This window comes from Eleutherodactylus coqui, chromosome 4 (assembly GCF_035609145.1).
Source record: "Eleutherodactylus coqui strain aEleCoq1 chromosome 4, aEleCoq1.hap1, whole genome shotgun sequence".
In the NCBI taxonomy this organism is placed as follows: domain Eukaryota; kingdom Metazoa; phylum Chordata; class Amphibia; order Anura; family Eleutherodactylidae; genus Eleutherodactylus; species Eleutherodactylus coqui.
Window position 1 is genome coordinate 88,197,179 of NC_089840.1, and position 21,571 is coordinate 88,218,749.

The 21,571-nt window shown below is 45.3% G+C and overlaps 1 protein-coding gene across 2 annotated transcripts in view; it reads right to left on the reverse strand.

Moving 5' to 3' along the window:
* Nucleotides 1-18,260: 18,260 nt before the first annotated feature.
* Nucleotides 18,261-21,571, reverse strand: part of SH3KBP1 (SH3 domain containing kinase binding protein 1) — a 325,546-nt gene continuing 322,235 nt past the window's right edge. For both annotated transcript variants that reach the window (XM_066599837.1, XM_066599838.1), the window contains exon 18: nucleotides 18,261-20,047. In XM_066599837.1, the coding sequence (XP_066455934.1) occupies nucleotides 20,006-20,047 (42 nt within the window). In that variant the 3' untranslated portion in view covers nucleotides 18,261-20,005. The remainder of the gene's footprint in view (nucleotides 20,048-21,571) is intronic.

Below are 21,571 nucleotides of genomic sequence, written 5' to 3' on the forward strand. Positions count from 1 at the left end.
CACACACAGGTTGCCTGACTCACACACAGAGCCATAAAAAAATAAGGGCTGTAAAGTAACGTACCTGTCTGCAGACTTTAATTACCGGTACCGTATCACCGACAGAAGGTTCTGTACTAGAGATGAGTGAACGTACTCGTCCGAGCTTGATACTCGTTCGAGTATTAGCGTGTTCGAGATGCTCGTTACTCAAAACGAGTACCATGCGATGTTCGAGTTACTTTCACTTTCATCTCTGAGACGTTAGCGCGCTTTTCTGGCCAATAGAAAGATAGGGAAGGCATTACAACTTCCCCCTGCGACGTTCAAGCCCTATACCACCCCCCTGCAGTGAGTGGCTGGCGAGATCAGGTGTCACCCGAGTATATAAATCGGCCCCTCCCGCGGCTCGCCACAGATGCATTCTGACATAGTTCAGGGACAGTGCTGCTGGTGCCGGAGCTGCTATGGGGAGAGCGTTAGGAGTTATTTTAGGCTTCAAGAACCCCAACGGTGCTTCTTAGGGCCACATCTAACCGTGTGCAGTAGTGTGGAGGCTGCTTTTTGCAGTGTTGCACTTTTTTTTTTGTATATCGACCGTGCAGAGCATTGCGTCCTGCAGTAATTTTACATTGTCCAGGGCCAGTAGTGGTGAGGCAGGGACAGAAGACATATTTAGTGTATATAGGCAGTGGGCCTTTCCAAAAACATTTGGGAAAAAAAATCTATTTGGGCTGCCTGTGACCGTCCTCAGTGTACTGGGTCTCTGCTGGGGGTAGTTGTCCTAATTCATACGCAGCCAGCTAAGTGTTACAGCAGGCTTGCGCAAAATTCTTTCCTGCCTCTGTGTTGCCTCTTACATCACCGCTGTATTCCTGTCCACAAGTGTACTGGGTCTCTGCTGCCGGTAGTTGTCCTAATTCATACGCAGCCAGCTAAGTGTTACAGCAGGCTTGCGCAAAATTCTTTCCTGCCTCTGTGTTGCCTCTTACATCACCGCTGTATTCCTGTCCACAAGTGTACTGGGTCTCTGCTGGGGGTAGTTGTCCTAATTCATACGCAGCCAGCTAAGTGTTACAGCAGGCTTGCGCAAAATTCTTTCCTGCCTCTGTGTTGCCTCTTACATCACCACTGTATTCCTGTCCACAAGTGTACTGGGTCTCTGCTGGGGGTAGTTGTCCTAATTCATACGCAGCCAGCTAAGTGTTACAGCAGGCTTGCGCAAAATTCTTTCCTGCCTCTGTATTGCCTCTTACATCACCGCTGTATTCCTGTCCACAGTGAAACAGTCTGCAGTAATTTTACATTGTCCAGGGCCAATAGTGGTGAGGCAGGGACAGAAGACATATTTAGTGTATATAGGCAGTGGGCCTTTCCAAAAACATTTGGGAAAAAAAATCTATTTGGGCTGCCTGTGACCGTCCTCTGTGTACTGGGTCTCTGCTGGGGGTAGTTGTCCTAATTCATACGCAGCCAGCTAAGTGTTACAGCAGGCTTGCGCAAAATTCTTTCCTGCCTCTGTGTTGCCTCTTACATCACCGCTGTATTCCTGTCCACAGTGAAACAGTCTGCAGTAATTTTACATTGTCCAGGGCCAGTAGTGGTGAGGCAGGGACAGAAGACATATTTAGTGTATATAGGCAGTGGGCCTTTCCAAAAACATTTGGGAAAAAAAATCTATTTGGGCTGCCTGTGACCGTCCTCTGTGTACTGGGTCTCTGCTGGGGGTAGTTGTCCTAATTCATACGCAGCCAGCTAAGTGTTACAGCAGGCTTGCGCAAAATTCTTTCCTGCCTCTGCTGTGCGTTCCGTAAGCGAAGTCAGCCTCCAACCACAGGCCAATAAGCGGCACATTTAATTACAGCGTTCTGTTTCTGCACTACTGGTAATACACCATGCTGAGGGGTAGGGGTAGGCCTAGAGGACGTGGACGCGGGCGAGGACGCGGAGGCCCAAGTCAGGGTGTGGGCACAGGCCGAGCTCCGGGATTAGGAGAGAGGCACGTTTCTGGCGTCCGCACATTCATCTCACAATTAATGGGTCCACGCGGTAGACCTATATTAGAAAATGAGCAGTGTGAGCAGGTCCTGTCGTGGATGGCAGAAAGTGCATCCAGCAATCTATCGACCACCCAGAGTTCTGCGTCGTCCACTGCTGCAACTCTGAATCCTCTGGCTGCTGCTCCTCCTTCCTCCCAGCCTCCTCACTCCATTACAATGACACATTCTGAGGAGCAGGCAGACTCCCAGGAACTGTTCCCGGGCCCCTGCCCAGAATGGCCAGCAATGGTTCCTCTCCCACCGGAGGAGTTTGTCGTGACCGATGCCCAATCTTTGGAAAGTTCCCGGGGTCCGGGGGATGAGGCTGGGGACTTCCGGCAACTGTCTAAAGAGCTTTCAGTGGGTGAGGAGGACGATGAGACACAGTTGTCTATCACTCAGGTAGTAGTAATTGGAGTAAGTCCGAGGGAGGAGCGCACAGAGGATTCGGAGGAAGAGCAGCAGGACGATGAGGTGACTGACCCCACCTGGTTTGCTACGCCTACTGAGGACAGGTCTTCAGAGGGGGAGGCAAGTGCAGCAGCAGGGCAGGTTGGAAGAGGCAGTGCGGTGGCCAGGGGTAGAGGCAGGGCCAGACCGAATAATCCACCAACTGTTTCCCAAAGCGCCCCCTCGCGCCATGCCACCCTGCAGAGGCCGAGGTGCTCAAAGGTCTGGCAGTTTTTCACTGAGAGTGCAGACGACCGACGAACACTGGTGTGCAACCTTTGTCGCGCCAAGATCAGCCGGGGAGCCACCACCACCAGCCTCACCACCACCAGCATGCGCAGACATATGATGGCCAAGCACCCCACAAGGTGGGACGAAGGCCGTTCACCGCCTCCGGTTTGCACCGCTGCCTCTCCCCCTGTGCCCCAACCTGCCACTGAGATCCAACCCCCCTCTCAGGACACAGGCACTACCATCTCCTGGCCTGCACACACACCCTCACCTCCGCTGTGCTCGGCCCCATCCAGCAATGTCTCTCTGCACCGTCCAGCCGTCACTAGCACAAGTGTTGGAGCGCATGCGCAAGTACACCGCCACGCACCCGCACGCTCAAGCGTTAAACGTGCACATAGCCAAATTTATCAGCCTGGAGATGCTGCCGTATAGGGTTGTGGAAACGGAGGCTTTCAAAGGAATGATGGCGGCGGCCCCGCGCTACTCAGTTCCCAGTCGCCACTACTTTTCCCGATGTGCCGTCCCAGCCCTGCACGACCACGTCTCCCGCAACATTGTACGCGCCCTCACCAACGCGGTTACTGCCAAGGTCCACTTAACAACGGACACGTGGACAAGCACAGGCGGGCAGGGCCACTATATCTCCCTGACGGCACATTGGGTGAATTTAGTGGAGGCTGGGACAGAGTCAGAGCCTGGGACCGCTCACGTCCTACCCACCCCCAGAATTGCGGGCCCCAGCTCGGTGGTGGTATCTGCGGCGGTGTATGCTTCCTCCACTAAACCACCCTCCTCCTCCTACGCAACCTCTGTCTCGCAATCACGATGTGTCAGCAGCAGCACGTCGCCAGCAGTCGGTGTCGTGCGGCGTGGCAAGCGTCAGCAGGCCGTGCTGAAACTACTCAGCTTAGGAGAGAAGAGGCACACGGCCCACGAACTGCTGCAGGGTCTGACAGAGCAGACCGACCGCTGGCTTGCGCCGCTGAGCCTCCAACCGGGCATGGTCGTGTGTGACAACGGCCGTAACCTGGTGGCGGCTCTGGAGCTCGGCAGCCTCACGCACGTGCCATGCCTGGCCCACATCTTTAATTTGGTGGTTCAGCGCTTTCTGAAAAGCTACCCACGCTTGTCAGACCTGCTCGGAAAGGTGCGCCGGCTCTGCGCACATTTCCACAAGTCCCACACGGACGCTGCCACCCTGCGCACCCTGCAACATCGGTTTAATCTGTCAGTGCACCGACTGCTGTGTGACGTGCCCACACGGTGGAACTCTACGCTCCACATGTTGGCCAGGCTCTATGAGCAGCGTAGAGCTATAGTGGAATACCAACTCCAACATGGGCGGCGCAGTGGGAGTCAGCCTCCTCAATTCTTTACAGAAGAGTGGGCTTGGTTTGCAGACATCTGCCAGGTCCTTGGAAACTTTGAGGAGTCTACCCAGATGGTGAGCGGCGATGCTGCAATCATTAGCGTCACCATTCCTCTGCTATGCCTCTTGAGAAGTTCCCTGCAAAGCATAAAGGCAGACGCTTTGCACTCGGAAACAGAGGCGGGGGAAGACAGTATGTCGCTGGATAGTCAGAGCACCCTCCTGTCTATATCTCAGCGCGTTGAGGAGGAGGAGGAGCATGAGGAGGATGAGGAGGAGGGGGAAGAGACAGCTTGGCCCAATGCTGAGGGTACCCATGCTGCTTGCCTGTCATCCTTTCAGCGTGTATGGCCTGAGGAGGAGGAGGATCCTGAAAGTGATCTTCCTAGTGCGGACAGCCATGTGTTGCGTACAGGTACCCTGGCACACATGGCTGACTTCATGTTAGGATGCCTTTCTCGTGACCCTCGCGTTACACGCATTCTGGCCACTACGGATTACTGGGTGTACACACTGCTCGACCCACGGTATAAGGAGAACCTTTCCACTCTCATACCCGAAGAGGAAAGGGGTTCGAGAGTTATGCTATACCACAGGACCCTGGCGGACAAACTGATGGTAAAATTCCCATCCGACAGCGCTAGTGGCAGAAGGCGCAGTTCCGAGGGCCAGGTAGCAGGGGAGGCGCAGAGATCAGGCAGCATGTACAGCACAGGCAGGGGAACACTCTCTAAGGCCTTTGACAGCTTTCTGGCTCCCCAGCAAGACTGTGTCACCGCTCCCCAGTCAAGGCTGAGTCGGCGGGAGCACTGTAAAAGGATGGTGAGGGAGTACGTAGCTGATCGCACGACCGTCCTCCGTGACGCCTCTGCCCCCTACAACTACTGGGTGTCGAAGCTGGACACGTGGCCTGAACTCGCGCTGTATGCCCTGGAGGTGCTTGCTTGTCCTGTGGCTAGCGTCTTGTCAGAGAGGGTGTTTAGTGCGGCTGGGGGAATCATCACGGATAAGCGTACCCGCCTGTCAACCGACAGTACCGACAGGCTTACACTCATCAAGATGAACAAAGCCTGGATTTCCCCAGACTGCTCTTCTCCACCAGCGGACAGCAGCGATACCTAAACAATACGTAGGCTGCACCCGCGGATGGAAGCATTGTTCTCTATCACCATCAAAAACGTGGACCTTTTAGCTTCATCAATGTGTGTATAATATTCATCCTCCTCCTCCTGCTCCTCCTCCTGAAACCTGACGTAATCACGCCGAACGGGCAATTTTTCTTAGGCCCACAAGGCTCAGTCATATAATTTTTGTAAACAATTTTTATACGTTTCAATGCTCATTAAAGCGTTGAAACTTTCACCTGAACCAATTTTTATTTTAACTGGGCTGCCTCCAGGCCTAGTTACAAATTAAGCCACATTAACCAAAGCGATTAATGGGTTTCACCTGCCCTCTTGGTTGGGCATGGGCAATTTTTCTGACGTACATTAGTACTGTTGGTACACCAATTTTTTGGGGCCCTCGCCTACAGTGTAATCCAATTAATTTTTTGCCCACCTGCATTAAAGCTGACGTTACATCAGCTGTGCTGGGCACTGCAATGGGATATATTTATGTACCGCCGGTGGGTTCCAGGGAGCCACCCATGCTGTGGGTCCACAGGGAGTTGTAACTGCATGTGTCTACTTCTAAAGAACCCCAGTCTGACTGGGGCATGCAGTGTGGGCCGAAGCCCACCTGCATTTAATCTGACGTTAGCTCTGCTGTCCAGGGCACTGCAATGGGATACATTTATGTACAGCCGGTGGGTTCCAGGGAGCCACCCATGCTGTGGGTGCACACGGAATTCCCATTGCGGAGTTGTACCTGCCTGTGACTATTTATAAAAAACCGCGGTCTGACTGGGGCATGCAGACACCTTGACAGAATAAATAGTGTGTGGCACATAGGTTCCCCATTGCTATGCCCATGTGTGCAGCTCCTGATGGTGGTGGCACAGGATTATATTTCTCATTGCTTCTGTACAGCATTGTGGGCTATCGCCCCGCCCCTTTTAAAGAGGGTCGCTGCCTAGCCGTGCCAACCCTCTGCAGTGTGTGCCTGCGGTTCCTTCTCATGGCAGACGCACTTATAAATAGACATGAGGGTGGTGTGGCATGAGTGCAGCTGAAGGCTGCGCAGGGACACTTTGGTGTGCGCTGTGGACACTGCGTCGTGCGGGGGGGTTGGGCAGCATGTAACCCAGGAGAAGTGGCAGCGGAGTGTCATGCAGGCAGTGATTGTGCTTTGTTGAAGGTAGTGTGGTGCTTAGCTAAGGTATGCATTGCTAATGAGGGCTTTTCAGAAGTAAAAGTTGTTGGGAGGGGGGGGGGGCACTCTTGCCGCTATTGTGGCTTAATAGTGGGACCTGGGAACTTGAGATGCAGCCCAACATGTAGCCCATCGCCTGCCCTATCCGTTGCTGTGTCATTCCCATCACTTTCTTGAATTGCCCAGATTTTCACAAATGAAAACCTTAGCGAGCATCGGCGATATACATAAATGCTCGGGTCGCCCATTGACTTCAATGGGGTTCGTTACTCGAAACAAACCCTCGAGCATCGCGATAATTTCGTCCCGAGTAACGAGCACCCGAGCATTTTGGTGCTCGCTCATCTCTATTCTGTACCACTTGTACTCAGGGGTGGTATTGCAGCTTCCGGCCACCAGGAGGAGCTCATGACATCAGACGTGTACAGCAGGAACAGAATGTACAGTATGGCATTTTCCGGCCAGCAGGGGGAGCTCACGACAGCACACTCGTACAGCACAGCAGGGACAGGATAACGGCGGCAGGAGAAGGGGTAACGGCAGACTGTCTCCAGATCTACCGATACATCTGGCTGTAGGAGACAACGGGGATGGCAGCAGGGGACGGGCCTCTTGACATGCCTGCACATTTACAAGCAATGGCCGCGGAAGGGAACATTGGGATCAGCGGCAGGTGACTGTCTTCATGTCCTGCATGCAGCTGCTCTGCAACGGACGGTGAAGGTAGGGGACAGCGGCGGTGGGCTAAAAAGCATCACAGCTGCATGCTCTGGTGTTCTATTCGGCGGGCATGCTTACATACAAGCACACTTTACTATGCCTTACTATTGGGGGGTGCCTTATATTTGGGACTTCTTCAAATGTCTTACTTTCAGGGGTGCCCTATTTTTGGGGAAACACGGTAAGATCTGACATTGACTTGCAGGAATGCTACCTTCCAATAGGTGGTGCTGTAGAGGCATTGCTCCATCTTCCCATTTACACACGCAAGCAATAACACTCCATTCAAGTCTTAGTTTCTTTTATGGACAACCCCCTCCTATGTGCCCTCTCCTGTTCCTGCTTACCTCCTGGCTTAAAAAGACTGCAGATCATCCACTGAAATCAATAAATCTTAATGGAACATTGGTTTTCCTTGCAGTACCCGTAATCATCGTCTGCCTTGTACATTGTGCGCCAAATAAATTGAAACTAACTGTTGAGTGGTTATCATTTCATAAAAAATATTAGGGTAAATGAACCCAAGATCATGAAGGGCTATTTTTTATGTGTCAGGCCCTGAACAGTGCGAGGATAAAAGTAATAACCATTACGGCCGGCTGTAACCTCCTAGGTCGGGTTTAAGATGTCATATGTGTTCCAGGTAGAAATTAAAAGTCACAGCTTGCACAATTCAGTTCTACGTTCCTGACTGGAAAGCAGCCATGTAAAGGTATTGGTGTTATAAACCTCTAAGGAGCTAAAGGCAATAACCGGAGACTTTTGTGCACATGTAACCTGCCAAAGCACAAGATACATGAAAGAGGAAAGCTATTATAAAAATAGGATTATGTTATTACAAGCCAGAATCAAATTCCATACTGAGATTTGGTGCATTAATAATAGTCTGTAATTAATATTAAAAAGGAATTATACCTCCGAAAGAAAAGTGGTATTTTTTACTTGCCTCTCATGACTGCTTCTATTTTCACTATATTGGTGTTGATGTGTGCACTGGGGTCTTTGGTAATACTTTATTGTATAGCATATGAAGATAAAAACTGAGCTGCCCCTTATGGAGAACTAAAACATTCTGCTACATACATTGTAATTGTCAGTGAGGACATAACTTTGTAACATTTTTCTCTGCAGCAGTATTCAAGCTCTGCCAAGATGAATGGGAGTCTGTGAGTGAACGGCTAGTTTCAAGTACAGCCACAAATTTAGGGGTGGATTGAGGATTGGTGCAGCTGTGTAGTTTTAGTTTTATTTTTATGGTCATTGTTTTGCTAGAAAAATCTTTCTTCGAAGTTGCAGTTCTCTTGCAGACCGCAGCAGGTTAGCCTCCCAGATTGGTCCGGCATTCTGTTGTGTTCTTTCTATACTATACCTTGAGAACTAGTGCAAAGATGTATCCTCAGAGCTTGATGCTGCCACTACTATGCTTTATGCTCTCATGGATGGGAAAGTTGGATACCTGGCTATATACTATCACTAAACCACCTAGATAAAAGAGAAGTGCCTATAGAGCCAGGAATCCATCCATTAAGGTTGACTTGGATGTGGCGGGTGGGCCCACGTAGTTTGATCAAATTATGCACTAAGCACCTTGCATTTTTTATGTGGTTAGTATAAACAAGAATTGTGCATTTTTATGCAGATACTAAGTGTGTATGAATGCTGAAGCATGTGTTTGTTACTGCACTTGTTGCAGCCATGGCTTACTGTGCATCTTCACATTTAATTTATTGGATTTGCAGACTTTTTTTTGTTGCATGTGCATTTGTGTAGGAGTGGCTGCCTATATGTGTCATACACTCTATTTTACCCATCTCCCCCCGGTGGTTCAGTGAAAGACTATAGCCAGGTATCCAGCTTTCCCATTCATGTGAAAGCCTTTTAGCTCAAAGAGAGGTGTCTATAAAGCTAGGACCGATCTATCAAGGTGCGCCTGGACTTGGCAGTTGGGCCCACATAGTTTGATGAAATTATGCACTAAACACCATGCATTTTTATGTCGTTAGTATTAACAGTTGTGCATTTTTAAGTGTGTATGACTGCTGAAGCATGTGTTTGTTCATCCCATTTTGGCTCTATGCAATATTCATATATTTACACCAGAGGAAGGGATTGAGTCCTATATGAAAGACTTTCCCAAAACGTGATTTGGGAAGGCTTTCCTGATCAAGCATCTATCCTGTCCTTGCTAATAAATATATAGCTACTGCACTGAGCTGTGATAAGGTCATGTGTATGAACTATTATCAGCTGGACAAGAAAGAAATCAGGAGGGTAGGTAGTGAAATGTGGAACATGGAAAGTGTTATTATACATCTAAGAGAGTTGAAGGAGATACGGGACATTAAAATAAAGGGCTACTTTTTTGCCCCCACAATCAGTATGACCCTTGTCCATTGGAAATGTTATTACCGCTCAGCACCATTCAGTTCAGTGGGGTTAAGCTGCAATACCAGATACATCCCATAGACAAGTATCATGCTGTTTCTGGAATTGATAAAAACAAATCCTTTATCCTAATCTTATACACCCCTTTAATTCCATTGCCGGTGATATCTGAGCCTGGCGCTCGAGCGCTGAACTCTGTGATTGACTGCAGTAGCCTGTGACATCTTGTAGATAGGCTGAATGCAACCTGTAAACCAAGACCAGGCACACGGCACGGAGCTTCAGCGCAGAGCGGGCATGAGCCTTGAGTAGGGTATAAGCAAGTTAGTTATTTTCTATGATGAGGAACCCCTTTCAGTCCACATGTTTGAAAATATACTGTCCGGTCTTTTTTTTGCAGTGAGCTACTGTATAGGAAAGATCAGCACTCTATGCTTTCCATTCCAGTTAAAAAAAATGTATATTAATGTATACTAGCCTGATAGATGGCAAAAAAACACACGTTTGGCATCTGTCAGTTCTCTATGGATATGTTCCAAATATGAGCAGAAAGTTTCAGTGTCATGAGATTGAGTAAATACATTGGATATCAGTTTTGGATTTAGATTCTAAGCATTTAAATGGGTTTTCCAGGCAAATACAGTACTATTAATGGCCTGTCCTCAGGATCCTCATTGTTTTTGATGTGAGCTGTGCCTGCAATTACCAGCTACTACACAGAGATCAGAGCATTAGCTTTTGTTCCATACCTCGTGTATTTTGGGAGCTGGAACAGCTAATCGGGACCCCAGCCGATCAACTACTGATTAGGATAGGTCAACAATATTATTTGTCAGGTAAGCCAACTTTAATCATATTGATCTGACAAGCCGACACGACCCTCCTGACTTTTCCTTTCCTAATTTCTACTATTTGCCCTTAATTTGATGATTTTCAACCTATTATTATTACAGTAAATCATTCACAATACAGATTTAAAAATGTGTACATTTTGTAAAGTTTGTGATAAACCTTGCATCTATTTGATTTTATACAGTTATAAGAGTACCAATTTTATGCATATTTCTCTTTCTACTACTGCCACCTACAGGGTACCTGCAGTATTTTGTATACAGAGGCACAATACAAACATTTTATTATCCTAATATAGTGCTGCACTCAGAAAGTCCTCAATCTATTGACTTTTCCTTTCCTCATTTGTTCCGTGATCCCTGACACTTAAGACATTAGTTTTCTGGACTTGGGGATTGTTCCAACTTCTTTCTAATATACTTTGTGGTTGAGTACTTCACCATTTCAAGACCTCTGTTAGTTATTAGTCGATAAGAACTATACAGCTATATCCAGGCCAGACAGTCCTCAGCGAGCTCAGTATACCAGCTGCACAAATTATGTTTCCTGTTCTGATAGTTACTGTATAGGTGAAATGTATCAGGCAGGAGTCCAGGTTGTGTTGTTCATACTTCTCAGGCTAGGTTCATGACTGCGCTGGCGCCTCTGGTACAAAGTGCCAGACTAAACAGTGCTGCATGCTACTCTATTTTGTCTTGTACAATACTGGAGATACAGCTCACAACTTTTGAACATGAATTAAAACTTATCTATATAGACCCAAATGGCCCTTACGACTTCTTCCAGTCATGACTCATCTCTGCAGACTTTGCTCAATCTGCCACTATTTCCAACGAGCCTCTCGGTATTCCCTCTATAGTACTAGTGCCTCTCTGTGGTCCCACTTATAGTGCCCTCTTCATAATGCCACATAGTTATAGGTTATTGCAGCTACTGCTGAACTATGCTTTGGGAGGTTTCCGAATTATAAACCATTGGTGATAGAGTGGAAAATCATAAATGAAAAAAAAAACATTACCTCCCCGCTGCCATGCTGTTCCTCCACCGCCAGCTCTGGATCTCCAGTTCTGTTTACTTTGGCTATAGCGTTCACGTGGTTGTTTACCTATGTGACCGCTGTAGCCAATTGGAGGCCCAACAGGGACGTCAAAACTGATGTCCCATAAGCCTGTTTGGGGCTTCTAGATTAGAAGTACACGTGGCAGGAATATGGGTCATCACCAGGCCAGAAGACCCAAAATGTCACCAGCCAGATGCCGTGGTGCTCCAGCACTCCTGTGAGTATATTGCTTTTATATAGTTTTGGACAAGATGGTGAATGCGGTCCATCTGGTGCCGATCGAGATAGGCAGGGTCTGGTACTTTTTTGGTTTCCAGATCGCCAAGTTCTGTTTCTGCATTAATCACATGTGCGTTATTTGTTGCAAAAAAATGTTACTCCTCTAACATAAAAGAACAGTAAGAAATGAAAAATGGAGAACGCAAAACTTGACTATGATACTAAACACATAAAAAAATATAATGGGAATATTTAAACTGCTTTTGTTTCAATTTAGTCCTGATCTTGGCTTAAAAAAAGTGTGAAAAATACTGCCCAAATACTGAAGTGTGAAGGAGGCCAGACAGGGCAAAATTCTCATCCTTTACATGTGGAGTTGTGGGCACAGAGAGGAATTATTACCATGTGGGACATAAAGGAACATTATTGTGGTGGAATCATTACTTTGTGGGGGCACTAGTTGTAGGGGGTAGTAGTATTTACGGGTGGGGGAACTGAGAGGGGCATTGGTGGTAGCTGCAGGATAAGGATCATGTGCAGAAATGAATCATAGTAGGAAGAAGTGTTCATGGCGGTCTGGATCCAAATAGAGAAGAAAATAGAAATGACTCCAGAGGAGAGGTCTGTCAGCTGTGACCAGCAGAGGTAACTGCACTGTAATCACTATTACAGTGAGTCGCTGGTGTCTATTATTTGGTGGCTAAATTATTAATTAGAGGCATGATACAATACATAGAGCTGAGCCAATGTATGTGAACCTGCCGTGGTATAAAAGTTGTCTGATAGACAATTATATGCCATTGATTTTATTTTGCAGGGTGGGGTGGGGGGAGTTTGTGTCTTTTATGATGCAGCAGAAGGTTCCATGCGGACAAATTTCAGATATGAAAGAGTGATTGCAGGGAGGTGGGGGTGAACTTTGCAATAGGGCCCATGACTCTTTAGCTACGTACCTAAACTTTGCGTTATACAGTGATTAAAATATAAATTAACATAAACCTTAAAAATCTAAGGGCCCATTCACCAAAAAGTGTTTTTGAGTATATTCTACACCAAAAACCACATCATTGTAGCATTTGATTGACCTCAATATATATGAACTACGGTGCGGATTTGAAATCTGAGTCATGGAAAGAAAAATAACAGACATATTAATTCTTGATGCAGAATACGTGTTGGGATAGCACTGTCTGTATTGTAGTGGTTCAGTTTGGTATTGCAGTCACAGCTTCCATTAAATTTAATGGCTGTGCCTGTAGTGCCAAACCAGGCAGCTGCAATGTTGACAGTTCTATCTGCTTCCAGCGTTGTCCACACTAACAGTGGTCTGGTGGCAGCTGAATAGCAGAGATCTCAGTGATGGACCCTGGCTGATCAACTATTGATGATCTATCATGAGAATAGATCATCAATAGTAAAAATCCCAGATAATGTTTTATGGCTTTAAAGCTTGACAAAGTTCCCTGAAAGATAAACTGTACTGACAAAGCAAATACAAGGAAGCAAAATAGGACAGAGAATGCTAAACCAACGCTGGAAGATAATTCTCTCTGATAGGAAAAAAAAGCATCTAAAATGACATCTAAATCCACTGTACACTTGTCAGTGTGCACGGCTGGCTGAGCAATGTCCTTCATATTGCATGTTCTGTATATAAAGATGACTAGCAACAAAGAACACAGCAGAAGAATGGATTATGGCATGGTTTACTTTACAAAGCCCTGCTATATGTAATGATCACGTTAGATCAGAGTAACACCTATTATATATTATGCTGAAGACAATTCCTATAAATCATCTGGTACACGTGAAGATCCTGCTTGTCGCTGTTCTTCTGTAGAATGCTGTAAACAATACTATGCTGTACAGTAAGTTACACTTACCAACTTTTTAGGCAGATTTAGGGTGGTCTCACGTCTCAATTTTTCCTTCATACTCGTGGATACGAATTGCGTATTCCGTGAGCGGAAAAAAAATGCAGCATGCTCTACTTTACAGCGGAATCTGTGCAGACTGCCTCTATTGATGTCAATGAAGGCGTCTGACCCGCAGCCCATATGCAATCAACATTGCACATGGGCTGCGGGTACCTGCGCCATCAGTAAGCGACAGCGCAGGAAATACAAACAAAAAACCCCCATTGTGCATGACCGCCTGTGAACCTCCGCGGTCATCCACAATACAGGTTAGTGCCGGACAGAGGCACAGTCCGGGCTCAAGGCCGAGATCCGCTGCGGGCCTCCGCATGCGTAATCCAACCTGGTCGTGTGAGCACTGCTCAGCCAATGGATTCTTAGATGTTTTGGATGATAGGACTGATAAAACAGGATCTATAATCACAAAATAATAGAACTAGCAGTATGTTCCTGGTCAACTTTAAGTTCAGTGACTTTTCCTGTCTTCTGCTGTTGCTCAGAGACCTTCAGTCAGAACTTCAGAGTTCTTCTACCAACATTCAATACTGTTGGGTTATTCTAGATTAAATTCAATTTTGGATTATTTTTGATCCATATGAGAGCATCTGAATTTTTGTACCTCTGGTTTTTGGGCCATCTTATGCTGTATGTGTTTGTGAATTTTAATGTGTAGTACACACCATGGTATAGGTCCCCTCCCAGATGACGTAATTCTGGCCACAATGGATGAGGAGTCCTTATACTCCAACATCCGACACAAGGATGGACTGACTGCCTGCCAGGCGCACCTTGAGGCCATTGGGGTCGCCTCTGACGCAGTGCTACAACTCACAAGATTCATCCTCACACACAATTATTTCTCCTTTGACAAAGAGATATTCCTGCAATTCACCAAAACCGCCATAGGCAGTAAAATGGCACCACAATATGCCAACCTTTTCATGGCAAAACAAGAGAGTGACTTTTTGGCCTCCTGCCCCAACAAACCATTGGCCTACTTCCACTACACTGATGAAATCATAATCATCTGGACCAACACCGAACAAGAACTAATAAAATCCATGAGAGATTCAGTGAATTCCACCCCACCATAAACCTGACATGAAGCTACTCCTATACAGAAAACAACTTTTTGGACACCACCATAAGGATTTCCTATACCGAAAACCGATTGATTGACCCACATACCTCAGATGGGACACTTCCCATCCTAAACACATCAAAAAGTCCATCGTCTACAGCTAGGCCATCAGATACAACCGGATCTGCTCCGAACCAACAGACAGAGAGAAACATTTACACAATCTCAAAAAGACATTTTTAAATCAGGGCTACCATCTCACCTTAATGATGACCAAATCACCAGGATACCCAGAAATAAATTGCTCCAATACAAGGAGACAGAAAAAAACGGACGTGTGCCTCTAGTAGTGACCTACAATTCACAGCTAGAGATACTAAGTAAAACTGCAAAGAAACTCCACCATACCCTACACAAGGATGGCCGTCTGAAAACCATATTCCTGGACCCTCCACTTCTGTCTTACAGGCAACCTCCAAATTTGAGGAACTTTATAATCAGGAGTGCATTGCCCTCTGACACACAAAAAGGAACTTATCCCTGTAAGGAGTTGCAAGACCTGCTCACATATACTGACCATGCATAGGATATGGATTCCCAACACACAGCAGGACTATAAGATCCCTGGGACATTCACATGTTCCACGTCCAATGTTGTGTACCTGATCCTGTGCAGTAAATGTCCTGTTGGGAGGGCTTTATATCGGGGAAACAGGACAAAAACTGAGAGCTAGGGTGAGATCTCATCGCCACTCAATTAGAGAGGGAAAGACTGAATCACCTGTAGCAAAACATTTTTGTGGTCAGGGACACAGCATAGATCAGATGAGAGTCATCATACTGAATGGCAATTTCAAGTCCAAGCGTCACAGAATTTGGTAGTACAAATTTTTGGCCATGATTGAGGCCCTCAAGAATGGAATGAACCTCAGCCTGGGATCCTTGCATAAGTGGAAAACATGAAAGGTCTGAAGAAGGTCAAAAAGGATATTCTCTTCCCAATCTTTTTTTTTTTCTTTAAGCTTCATAAAAAATTCTGAACATGACTTGTAATAATGTTGCCATCTCATGGGTGGTGCTGCATCTCCTTCCATGTGCAGGTTAAAGGAGAGATAAGACACATCATAAAACTGTCACATTCCTGAGCTCAGTGGACTGATTAATTATTTATGTATCAGTTTGTCTGTTGTTTTAAGTTTTGAGCACAAAACAGTCTCAAATTTCTGCATGTGAAGATTTGTATTTCAATCAAGAGGGGTGTCCTCTCTGCAATGTGTATATTATATATGTTCCCCATCCAAACTGGTTCCATTTTAGCTTGATGAAGGATCGATAGAAGATCCGAAATCTTCTATAACATCATGTATTTTTGTTAGCCATTAAAAGGTATCATATCCAGAAGATTACTTGCTTTCTCTCATTGAGAACAAATCACACTGTACACACCATGTAGACCTAGAATAAAATGTATCAATCATAGAGAAGATGCGATACATAAATATGTACAGTATCTATCTATCTATTCTATAATTTTGGACATCTAAAGTCATAAAAAGATGCAAGGAAGAAATAAAGCACAATGACAGAGCATCAATATAAAAACATTCTGTTTCATTATGAAGCTTACAACAGAGTGGCAAGTGACAATACATAAATACCAGAGATATTATAAAAATCCAAGTTAAAAACAACATCACTAAATATGCAGGGAATTTATTGGATGAGCCAAGAGATAGAATTATTATTTGCTCAACATAATCCTGATAGCTCAAAATACGAGAAGGGGAGAAAGAAACCCATAAAACATAATTCACACTTAGTTTTGAGTGATGCATATAAATTACAGTGAAGTTGTAAAATAGAATAAAGAACATACACTGGTAACACATTGAAGTTCCTGCAAGTACAACATGTTATAATGAAAAGGACATTCATTCCATGCTATGACAAACTAGCTTAACCTTCTCAGCAGTAATGGAACCTTCCACCATAGTCCGCACTGACTTGTGGTGTCCGTCACCTACAGAAACCAGTGGGTAACAGCAGAAAAGAGTGTTTTGTCTTACAGTGATATACAAGTATGTAAATGTCAAAAATGTCTTCTTAGCCCATGTACTTCTTCCTCTGAGACCGCTTGGTTTCCCATGAACTTTGCTATATTTATAAATACAATCCCTTTAATCCAACAGTCCAGTTCTGATTATCCGGCATCTGGAGTAGACCTTGGAATTCCTAAAGGTTCTCTACCTTAAGAGATAAAGTCCATCCACTACATACATGACAATCTATTAGTCCCGTGTATCAGTGAATCCATCAGTGTTGGATGAGAGGGATTGTATTGTATGTACACACAGATAACACTCAAACACCCTTTGTCCTAGACCCTAAATGGGGTGCAGCTTATTGAGAAAGGGCAATGTCACCTATAAATATGGGAGCAATATGGATGTGTCACATCAGTTGTATCTCTGATTCATAGTATCTCATTTGCTTTCACTTGGATTATTTAAAGGGCCACTCCGGCGAAAACACGTTTCCATCACTGCATCCCTCACCTTACTGCCTGTCACACTCCGGAGGTCTCATATGTAAACTGCAGTGACTTCCATATGGTGCAGCTTCCTGTCTGGTGCTTATTAGGCACCATCTTCATGCTGAGATTTTTGCTTTCCCTTTCAGATCAATCCTATGATGTATCAGTAGAGCATTACCTGAGCAGCTGCAGCCTCTACCATCTATGCTGCAGGGAACATACTGCCATTATCTTCTATAGTCACCTAAATAAGTTACAGACCAAGAGTATACAGTCAGGAAGATGAGCTGTGATCTCCTTCATTACAATTGTGTAACAGCAGGTGTGTGACCATCACCAAGTAAGGCTGGGGTCACACAGGATGGAATTTCAGCAGAACTCTCACGGAATGGCCGCACTGAAAAACCGCAAGGTTTCTGTGGATAAGCGCAGCTTCAAAACCCGCGGCCTTTAGCCGCAGGTTTTGGAATGGTTTCGCCGTTGGCATTTCCTTAGAGAGGAGACAGGCCGCTGCAGAGATGAGAAAAGAAAAGACATGCTGTGGAATTGAATCCCACACGGTATGCCAGTTTCATGCAGCTTGCCAGCAGCGTGTGGACGAGATTTTTGCAAAATCTTATCCACTTTGCTGACTAATCCCAGGATTAGGAGCCGCGGGCGGAATAGCCGTGCAGACTTTCCGCATGGAAATTCTGCAGCAATTCTGCCCCGTGTGAACCCAGCCTAAGGCTACATTCACATGGGCGAGCGCCATATCGGGCAGAGAAACCCGGCCTGATATCGTGCTTGTCAACATGTGTTTCCTCCATGGATTCGAGGTGTTTTTCATGCAAAAATCCTCACATCACTTCTTCACATTCACATGCAGCAGAGGGTCAGCAAGATTTTCCCATTGATTTCAATGGGAACCATCACATTGCACGGCACACAACGTGTTTGACAGTCCCCTTGAAAACAATGAGCGATGCGTTCCAAGGAAACGTGAACAAATAGGACTGGGAGGGGTTGTGGCTAGCTACATAATGAATGAAAAACAATTCACCGGAGTGGCCCTTGATCACCGGAGTGGCCCTTGAAGAGTATTAAAACAACATATATTCTTTTTTCCCCCAATTTTGTAACCCAAAAAGGCAGGCCTTATACAAGAGGCTCCCAGCTGTATTAGTGCACCAACTGGAGGTAAATGGCAACACTTACGGCGGTTTCACAGGAGCGTAGATTGCTGTGTGCGGCGCACATGAGGCAGCCGGGCTGCTAGCAGCAAGTATGCAATGACATCCACTTGCTGTGATCTTCATGGCGCCTATGACAGATTGGTACAGCCTATTACACGTGCAAAACTCGTGCGCATAATACGCTGTAACCACACGTTCCTGTGAGGGAGCCCTTGCAGTTGAATCCGAAGCAAGAGACTACTTTAAGCATCATCTTTCCCAGTTCTTATTCTGGAGATGTAGTTATTGCAACTAAATTTGAACCAAATGGACTTCATTCTACATTTTTGCTATCAATACATATATATTTATATTGCTGTTTTTAATTTAAATATTTGTGCACTATACAATTAAAAATAAAGTCATTCATATAAAGTGTCTTTTAGAAGTTGTACCACTAGAGGTCCGTGTTGTACTTGTCCAGTGGCTTCAAATAAGCTGCACGTAGTACCAAAAGTCACCACCAGAGTGAAATTCAGAAATCTCAGCTGCTTGTAAACAAAGAACACCTTGGCTTTCACAATCACTGCTCTTACCCCATGGCTCCTTACTGTTTCTTTTACTTGGAAAATGTAAATGTAAACTAATCCAGAACCCTAGTATTAAATACATACATTGACAATCCTGAACCCTCATGATGCAAAGTAAATAAGCGGTATTCTCCATACAGAATGACATTTCTAGCATACAAAAAGGGAACCGAGTACTAAACCAACTGCTGTGGACAAGGCCGCCTGATCCTTACCAACCCCTTCCACCGGTATCTTTATTGTAGGCCGGTAATACATTTTTTGTCGCCTGTCTCTTTAAAATAATTTTAACATTTTTTTTGTCCAATGATAAATCTGAATTCATTTTTCTTGTATGTTGAAAATAAATTATTTTATTGCATTTTACATTAATAGAAACGTTAGATTAACCTCTTCTTTCAGGTGATATGTGGAGAAGGGTATTCCTCGCCCTACAAATAGAAGATTATGCTTCATCTGGCCTTCTTTATGACTAAAGTACTCAGGGCTACAGCAGAACTGAATGTGTTAAAAATAAAAAAAGGCACAAATCATCTTTAAATAGCATACTTTCCTGTCTGAAGGTACACATTCGTAAAGTACGGTGAAAAGAAAAGCGTTTCATCACGTTGTATGAACAGTACTTTGCATCTGTACGCTTGGAGTCATAGTCAGAGGTCCACGCTCATACAGTAGGTCTCAGAAGGTAACAGAGGACAAAGGTTACTCGGCAGCACAGATAGTACAGAATCTGAGAGAAAAGACGCATAAAAAAAAGGGGAAAAAACAAACATAAAATTATAAAGCTTGTAAACAGACAATTGGAAATACACCTTATTCATGGAAAAATATCATAAAAAAGTACCACTCTGAAGTAAAACTGCCTGAGTTTTCCTTCATGCGCAGTTTTAAGGAGGAACACTTGAGCACAACATGGAGTCCACCAATATACACGTGCGAGAACGCTAGAACAGTCACCAGGATGTCCTTGGTAGGTTGAACTGCTGTTGTGCTTGTCGCGTTTGAGGCAAATTTTAGATCATTTGGCACCAAAAAGATTTTGGCCTGGGAGGGAAGAACAGTTCGTGATTCTAGGACTTTTGATATGGGTCATGACATATTCATTCCGCTTTCATTTGGATTGTAGAGATTTCTTAATTTCATTGACGTCCATCTGGAAAACAAAGACTTTGATTACTTATGGTTTCATCTACATGGCATGATCTGCTGGTAGAACAGAAAGGAAGACTAAACGTTCCAGTAACATCCTATAGATTACTCTGCATGGTTAGATTCTCCTTCTGGAAAAGATTCTGACTTTGGCTTACAATTCCCAGTCATTGTTACAAGGCTTGTTTAACCCCTCGGGACATAGAGATCGTGCGGCTATCTCTCTTCATACATTGTGGGTGCCGGCTGTGTCTTATAGGTAACACCTGGCAGCAACAGCTCCGATAAGCAGCGCGGCTGAGCAGAACAATTAAAAAATTTAAATGCTGCTGTCAATTCTGACAGCGGCATTTAAATTCCCCGAACGATGTTCAGGGGTCCCGTACGGCCCCTTCCCCGTGGGATGGGATCGTAGGGAGCCGTGTGGGTGTCATGGCAGCTGAGGCACCTCTGAAAGGCCCCAGGGCTGTCTTAGCAGACTGCCTATTAAGCTATCACCGATAGGCTTGATAGACTGCCTGCCGGATCGCAGTATGATGTTATGCTATGGCATTACATTATACTGCAGGAGTGATCGAAGTATCACAAGCTGTTTTCCCCTCTGGGGACTAAAAAAAAAAAAGTAAAAATAAGAAAAAAGTTTTATTATTTATTAAAAAAGTAATAAAAGTTTTAAAAACCCCTTTTTGCCATATTTAAAATATTTAAAAGAATCAAAATCATAAAACAAAAATATACTTGCTATCGCCGCATCCGTAAATGTCCAATCTATCAAAGTAACGCATTAAAGGGGTTGTCCCGCGAAAGCAAGTGGGGGTATACACTTCTGTATGGCCATATTAATGCACTTTGTAATGTACATCGTGCATTAATTATGAGCCATACAGAAGTTATTCACTTACCTGTTCCGTTGCTAGCGTCCCCGTCGCCATGGTGCCGTCTAATTTCAGCATCTAATCTCCTGATTAGACGCGCTTGCGCAGTCCGGTCTTCTCCCTTCTGAATGGGGCCGCTCGTGCCGGAGAGCTGCTCCTCGTAGCTCCGCCCCGTCACGTGTGCCGATTCCAGCCAATCAGGAGGCTGGAATCGGCAATGGAACGCACAGAGCCCACGGTGCACCATGGGAGAAGACCTGCGGTCCACCGTGGGTGAAGATCCCGGCGGCCATCTTCGCAAGGTAAGTAAGAAGTCACCGGAGCGCGGGGATTCGGGTAAGTACTATCCGTTTTTTTTTTTAAACCCCTGCATCGGGTTTGTCTCGCGCCGAACGGGGGGGCTATTGAAAAAAAAACAAAACAGTTTCGGCGCGGGACAACCCCTTTAATTACCTTTGCACAACTATGTGGACGGTAAATTAAAAAAGTTATTGTGCACAGAAGATGGCGGTAGAAAATAATTTTTTAAAAAATTAAATGTCTTTGAAACAAAAAAAAAAGAGTACGGCAAAAAAGAAAATAAAAAAAACGTAGAAACACAATGCACCGAAAGATGGTGGAATTTCGTTGTTTTTTTATTTTTCATTTTACCC